The sequence below is a fragment of the Gastrolobium bilobum genome, unplaced genomic scaffold, assembly GCF_033153095.1.
Source record: "Gastrolobium bilobum isolate Gb01-03AN ecotype WA unplaced genomic scaffold, APGP_CSIRO_Gbil_v1 utg6024, whole genome shotgun sequence".
NCBI classification, from domain to species: domain Eukaryota; kingdom Viridiplantae; phylum Streptophyta; class Magnoliopsida; order Fabales; family Fabaceae; genus Gastrolobium; species Gastrolobium bilobum.
Genome location: NW_026899268.1, coordinates 16,510 through 23,314, shown reverse-complemented (window position 1 = coordinate 23,314; position 6,805 = coordinate 16,510). Strand labels below are relative to the sequence as shown.

The following is a 6,805-nucleotide window of genomic DNA, read 5'->3' as shown; positions in this document are numbered from 1 at the left end:
GCGGTCAGATGTGCGCCAAAACGCTTAGAGGCAGGGAGCATTTGCGTATTTTACTCTTGTTAGTATGTTTTAGCGTGCAAGTGGCCGCTAAAACATAATCTTTGAATCTGAATTTTTCTTCTTCAACGTTTTGGCGGTTAGAAGGACGCCAAAACGTGATGAGGCAGGGACCATTTGTATATTTAAGCTTTAAAATTTCATACCTTAGCCTCTTGAGTTGTCGTTTCTTCCTCCTTGAACTTAGTCACGACCTTGGCCTCACTTATCTATCTCTTTTTGTTTTCCTTTCTTGAAATCAAAATAAACTAAAATTTAAAATAAGCAGCAAATCATAGGTTTGCCTACCCGTCAGCGCTTGTTTAACGTCACGAGCCTGACGTACCTCGTTCAAGTTACCTCTACAAGGGCAACAATGGTTGTTCCCCTGTCTATTTCTCCTCCCATGTATAGTTTCAGTCGTTGACCATTCATTGCGATGCTCCTATCAGAATCCAGCGGACTGATCTCCACTGCTCCATATGATTTCATGTTCCTTACGATGAATGGTCCCGACCATCGGGACTTTAGTTTCTCAGGAAAGAGGTGAAGACGAGAGTTAGAAAGTAATACCTGATTTCCCACCTTAAAGTCTCGAGGCAGGATCTTCTTGTCATGCCACTTCTTCGTCTTCTCTTTGTACAGACTTGCACTCTCGTACGCAGATACTCTGAACTCGTCGAGCTCATCCAGTTGAAGCAATCTTTTCTCAACTGCTGTCTTGGAGTCGAAGTTCAGGTACTTGATTGCCCACTGTTCTTTGTGCTACAATTCTACTGGTATGTGACAAGCTTTTCCGAAGAAACCTACCTTTTGACAACCTTACTAATAGAAAGGGGAAAGCTCAAGCAAGGGGGACATACCTATTGGTGTCTTAAAGGCAGTCCGGTATGCCCACAGTGCATCATCAAGCTTCTTGGACCAATCTTTTCTAGAGCTTCCCAATGTTTTCTCCAAGATACGCTTTAGCTCTCGGTTGGAAATCTCTACTTGACCACTTGTTTGCGGATGATATGGTGTTGCAATCTTATGCTTCACGCCACATTTAGCCAGTACGTATTCTACTTGTCTGTTGTCAAAGTGAGTTCTTCCGTCACTTATGATTGCTTGTGGTACTCCATATCGAACGAATATATTTCTTTTTAAGAATGCAATGACCACCCAAGCATCATCAGTAAGAAGGGCAACAACTTCAACCCATTTGGAGACGTAATCAACCGCAACGAGGATGTATTTGTTGCCATATGAAGGAGGAAAGGGTCCCATGAAGTCTATTCCCCATACATAGAAGTTTTCAACCTCCAATATGTTATTGAGGGGCATTTCATGTCTTCTAGAGATGTTGCCCGTTCTCTGACATCTATCACAGGATTCAACGAACTTACTTGCATCCTTGTAAAGTGTTGGCCAATAGAAGCCGCTCATCAGCACCTTTGCAGCTGTTCTTTCTCCTGCGAAGTGTCCACCGTAGATGGAACCATGTCAATGCCACAGGATGTCTTTCATCTCTTCTTCTGGAATGCAACGCCTTATTACTCCATCAGCACATCTGTAAAACAGGAAATGCTCATCCCATAGGTATTTCTTGACATCATATAGAAACTTCTTCCTTTGTTTCCATGTGAAGTCTATTGGAATTTCTCCTGCTGCTTTGAAGTTTGCAAAATCCGCGAACCAAGGAGGTGTACTTGTGGTCTTTACTTCCTCTGGTTGTGGATCTGCGATGACATTGATAGCCATGATTTGTTCATCGGGAAACTCCTCTCTGATCTTCAACTCAGGTCCATCTTGAAGATCTTTTTCTTGAATTCTGGAGAGGTGATCAGCCACCAAGTTTTCCACACCTTCTTGTCTCTGATTTCCACTTCAAATTCTTGAAGGAGCAGCATCCACCTGAGTAATCGTGGCTTTGCATCCTGCTTATTCAACAAATACTTTAAAACAACATGATCAGTGTAAACAATTACTTTAGACCCCAGCAAATATGGTCTAAATTTATCAAATGCATAGACAATTGCTAGTATTCTTTTTCAGTGGTTGCATAATTCATTTATGCATCATTCAGAATTTTACTAGCATAATAAATCATATGCAACAATTTGTTCTTTCTTTGTCCTAAGACAGCTCCTATTGCATAATCACTAGCATCACACATTAATTCAAAAGGTAGTGTGAAGTCAGGTGCAATGAATATAGGTGCAGTGGTCAATTGATCTTTTAAAATATTAAATGCTACCAAACATTCATCTGTAAAGTTGAATTCTTCATCTTTGACCAACAGCTTGCATAATGGCTTTGCTATCTTGGAAAAGTCCTTGATAAAGCGTTTGTAGAAACCTGCATGACCGAGAAAACTTCGAATGCCTTTAACGTTAGAGGGAGGGGGAAGTTTCTCAATAACAGATATCTTAGCTCTATCTACTTCTATACCATCTTGGGACACTTTATATCCTAGAACTATGCCATCTTTTACCATGAAGTGGCATTTTTCTCAATTTAACACAAGATTACGCTCTTGACATCTTTGTAAAACACAAGATAAATTTTCTAAACAAACGTCAAAAGAGGGACCAAAAATAGAAAAGACATCCATAAAGATCTCAATAGATTTTTCAATCATATCAGAACAGATGGAAAGCATGCACCTTTGAAAAATTGCAGGAGCGTCGCACAAGCCGAAGGGCATCCTCCGGTAAGCGAAGACTCCGTAAGGGCATGTAAATGCTGTCTTTTCTTGATCTTCTGGAGCTACTGCTAGTTGGTTGTAGCCTGAGTACCCATCCAGGAAGCAGTAGAAGGCATGGCCAGCTAGTCTCTCCAACATCTGGTCCAAGAAAGGGATGGGGAAATGGTCTTTCCGAGTGGCTGTGTTTAGTCTTTTGTAGTCAACGCACATCCTCCATCCGGTGACTGTCCTTGTTGGAATCAATTCATTGTTCTCATTTCTCACTACGGTGACTCCACCTTTCTTGGGTACCGTTTGTACCGAACTTACCCATGCACTATCAGATATAGGGTAGATCATACCTGCATCCAATAGTTTAACTACTTCTTTCCTAACCACCTCTTTCATGGTTGGATTGAGTCTCCTTTGCAGTTGCCTCACAGGTTTAATATCATCTTCCATTAGAATTTTATGAGTACAAAGGAAGGATTTATACCTTTTAAATCGGAGAAGGACCATCCTATGGCAGCTTTGTGCTTCTTCAGCACTTTGAGAAGCTTCTCTTCTTCTGCGGTTGACAGCTCAACATTGATGATGACTGGATACATATTGTTGTTGATGGGACGTAAATTCGTTCCCATCTAAGCCCTTTTTGATGGCAAAATACCATACGTTCCCTCATCTGATGAGCAACTTCAGCATGAAAATCACTTGTTTACACATTTGTGACAAAAACACAGTGGGGGAACGGATGGTAACGTATTCCTTTAAAATATATTAAAAGGGGAACGGACAGAGACACATTTAATGCACCTGCTCCATTCATTTAATGCTTCTGTACACTTTGCAGGTAACGTAGAGTTAAAGACTTCTAAAAAGCAAGGCGGTGCACCAACTGAGCAGCTGGAAACGTGAAGAGCAGGGAATCAAGAGTTCTCATTGGCTGAAAACAGAAGCAAAAAATGGGAAGGCCTGCAAACAACGGCTAATCATCACCAAACCCTGTTCCATTCAGCAATACACGCAAGCTTCACACTCTACTGCCACCGTCCCGTCCCCTCATTCAAGCAACTAGCTCCAAGGGAATTACAGTCTTGTCATTCCTCTTCCAGCTATAAATAGGACCTCCCTCACACAAAAACATCATCGAATCCTGGAGGGTTTGCAGTCCGAAAGGAAGAGATCACTTAGTAGTTTGGGGTGTTCGCGGTCTGGATGAGATCGGTTTTGGAAGCAAAACTCATCCGATCCAATCCTTTCGGTTTGATCATGTAATCATCCATTCGGTTTAGATTTTTTTTCAAATTCGATCCGATCCAATCCAATTTTTTTCAGTTTGGATTGGATCGGTTTTCGGTTTTTTGAATATCCTAAAATTAGTTTCATGATTATTGTGCAAATAACATCTTTTGTATATATTGGCTTTGTAAATTTTTTTTTTTGAAATACAAAAATATCAGTAAACAATACTATAATTGATGAGACGTGACTAAGTTTTTTTTTGATTTAATTAATGAGTTAATGGGTCTTGGATTTAGAAATTTTCGGGCTATGGTTGGGGAAAGGACCAAGTAGGTAGAGGATAATTAATATATTGGATCGGTTTAGATTGGATCGGTTTTCATCAACCCATCCGAAAACCGATCCAATCCAATTAAAATTTGCGGTTTTTTTCGGTTTTCGATTTTTCGGTTTTCGGATTATTCGGTTATCGGTTTTTCGGTTCGGTTTTCGCGGTTTGAATCGGTTTGGATCGGTTGATGAACACCCCTATTAGTAGTAGTTAGTAACTTAGTTTAATTTTCAGTTGTAATTATAGTTAAGCGACAACCCCTCTTCCCTTCTCTGTAAACAACCATCAAGACTCCTCACGAGCAATTACCCATCTTTCTCCATTTTCCGTTTCTTTTTGTAAATTGTCTTTTAAATTAATATAAGTATTTTTCTCTTCGTTCCAATCGTTGTCTCTTGACTGAATCTCGGGTCTATGTGATCTCAGTTGAGAATAATTATGTTTAAACTATCAGCCATGAGCTGAACTATCTGTGGAACGGGTAAACTGTGAAACTCTTAAAGAACTGTTTTCAAAACTCTTGACCAAAGCTTTTTGTATTTCTTTGGCTGAGTAAGCTATATTCATTGTGCGCCAATGGAAATTGGGTACATACTGAGAAAGGAACTTCCATAAGGAAGGGATTTCAGACAACTTAGCCATTGGGGGAAGGTAGATGTCATGGAAAAAACGCTACTGGTCATCTTAGGAATAAGGGGCCAACTCGTCCATTTTAAGGTTCTGAACTAAGTACCTGTTAGAGTCAAGGGATCCATAGGAATATGGAAACTTGTGAGCCATCTAGACCATGAGCTAAGGAATCAGAGTTGGCAGGCAAAGAAATTGCGACAAAGCCAAAAGGTGCTAAGTCTTGAGCAGAGAAAACAACCCCTTTAAGAGTGAAGCAGTGAATCCGTTCCTTCTGTTAAACTGTTTTAACCACCACCTTGTTGTCTCTTGATTATAGTTTTTTATGTTTTAGTAATTTTATTTTATTTTATTTAAGTACTTATAAAAACTCCAATGATTGTTATCTCACCTTTTTCTAAACAGGAAGGATCACATACATAACGCAGCGAGCAACTCTTTGCCATCAGGTTGAACCTATTGTTCCTGAGGAACGTTGTCAAGACAGTAGGGAACGTTTGACCAGACAGTTCATTTACTAACTTTTCTTCTCATTTTCACTCTTTATAAACAGTGATAAAACAATAATTAGCACTCTATCCTCGTGGGAACGATAATTTGGGCATTAATACTCCCTTTATTACTTGATGTGTGCACTTGCGCACTTGGGTTGGAACTGAGGGACAAATCTGTGTTCTGCAAGAACAGAAGAACATCCCCTATCAGAACTTATATTTTTCCACCATCAGCAAACCACCCAACAAGTTTTTGGCGCCGTTGCCGAGGATAGAAACACTAATTGTTGTTCTTATCATTGTCTTCTAACACATATACTGTATATCTGACTTTACTTTTATATTTTCTTCTTTATCACTGAATCTGCTGTGCATATATATGCCCTGTGCTATTGGTTTATGAGTGAAGAGTTTGAAACAGATTCTAACCACTCCATTGGAGTACCTGAGTTTCTCTTTGATCCTGAGCCAGAACGCACACTCCATAGAAAAAGAAGGAACCTCAGGGAAAGATTTCCTGAAAACATGGCTGATCACAATAATAACAATGAAGAGGTTCCCCCTGAACAGAACTTTAGAACTTTGGCTGCTCCTTTCAGGAACAGACCAGATAGGGGAGTAATCCTTCCCCCTGTAGCACCAAATTTTGAACTAAAACCTATCATGTTCCACATGATTAGGGAAGTAGGGTTCTTCAATGGACTCCCTGCAGAAGATCCTTACACACACCTCACAACATTCCAAGATATTTGTGATAATTTTAAAGCCGAGGGTGTAACAGAGGAGAGCATGAGAATGAGGTTGTTCCCTCACTCCTTGGGTTTAAAAGCTAAAATATGGATGAAAACTCTCACCCCTGGATTAATCCACACATGGGAAGAACTCTCTAACAAGTTCATAGAGAGATTTCTCCCAATGTCTCGACAAGCTGATGTTAGAGATGAAATCTCTAACTTCAAAATGTTTCATGGAGAAAATCTCTATGAAGCATGGGAGAGATACAAGGACATCATAAGAAAATGTCCAAACCATGGGGTATAGAGTTGGGGAGTGCTACAATCTTTCTATAAAGGACTTGACTATACTTCTCAATCTCACCTAGATTTTGCTGCAGGAGGATATTTCTTTACAGGAACACTTGAATCAAGATACGAAATCATAGAAGGGATTGCTGAAGATGTCTCCAATGGCCAATAGACAGAGTGAGCCCAGTGAGGAAGCTAGGCATGCTAGAACTGGATAAACAAACAGCCATGGAGGCCCAGCTGGCATCACTCATGAATGAAGTGAAGAACCTGAAAGCTAACCAAGCAGCACCAAGGATGGAAGTCTTACAACTCACATCAACTGAAACAGAACCATGCTCAGCCTGTGGTGACCTTCATGACTCAACAGACTGCCCATCCACTG

At 40.3% G+C, this 6,805-nt stretch overlaps 1 protein-coding gene and 1 non-coding gene across 2 annotated transcripts; both read right to left on the bottom strand.

Moving 5' to 3' along the window:
- Positions 1–387: 387 nt before the first annotated feature.
- LOC133289023 (uncharacterized) lies at positions 388–1,359 on the bottom strand. The gene is made up of 2 exons (XM_061486876.1): positions 900–1,359; positions 388–752 (listed from the first exon to the last, which is right to left on the bottom strand). Exons 1-2 carry the CDS (start codon positions 1,357–1,359, stop codon positions 388–390), a joined length of 825 nt encoding a protein of 274 aa, XP_061342860.1.
- A 4,966-nt stretch (positions 1,360–6,325) lies between these two features.
- Positions 6,326–6,432, bottom strand: LOC133289026 (small nucleolar RNA R71). The gene has a single exon (XR_009748440.1). It is a non-coding gene; the product is annotated as a small nucleolar RNA R71 (small nucleolar RNA).
- Between the last annotated feature and the right edge of the window lie 373 nt (positions 6,433–6,805).

Bases quoted from the DNA above. Each gene is read 5' to 3' on its own strand.
- LOC133289023 (XM_061486876.1), bottom strand. From the start codon at position 1,359: ATGCCCCTCAATAACATATTGGAGGTTGAAAACTTCTATGTATGGGGA. The intron at 753-899 runs GTATGTCCCCCT...ACTCCAAGACAG, and splicing joins TGCCTTTAAGACACCAATAG to CAGTTGAGAAAAGATTGCTT.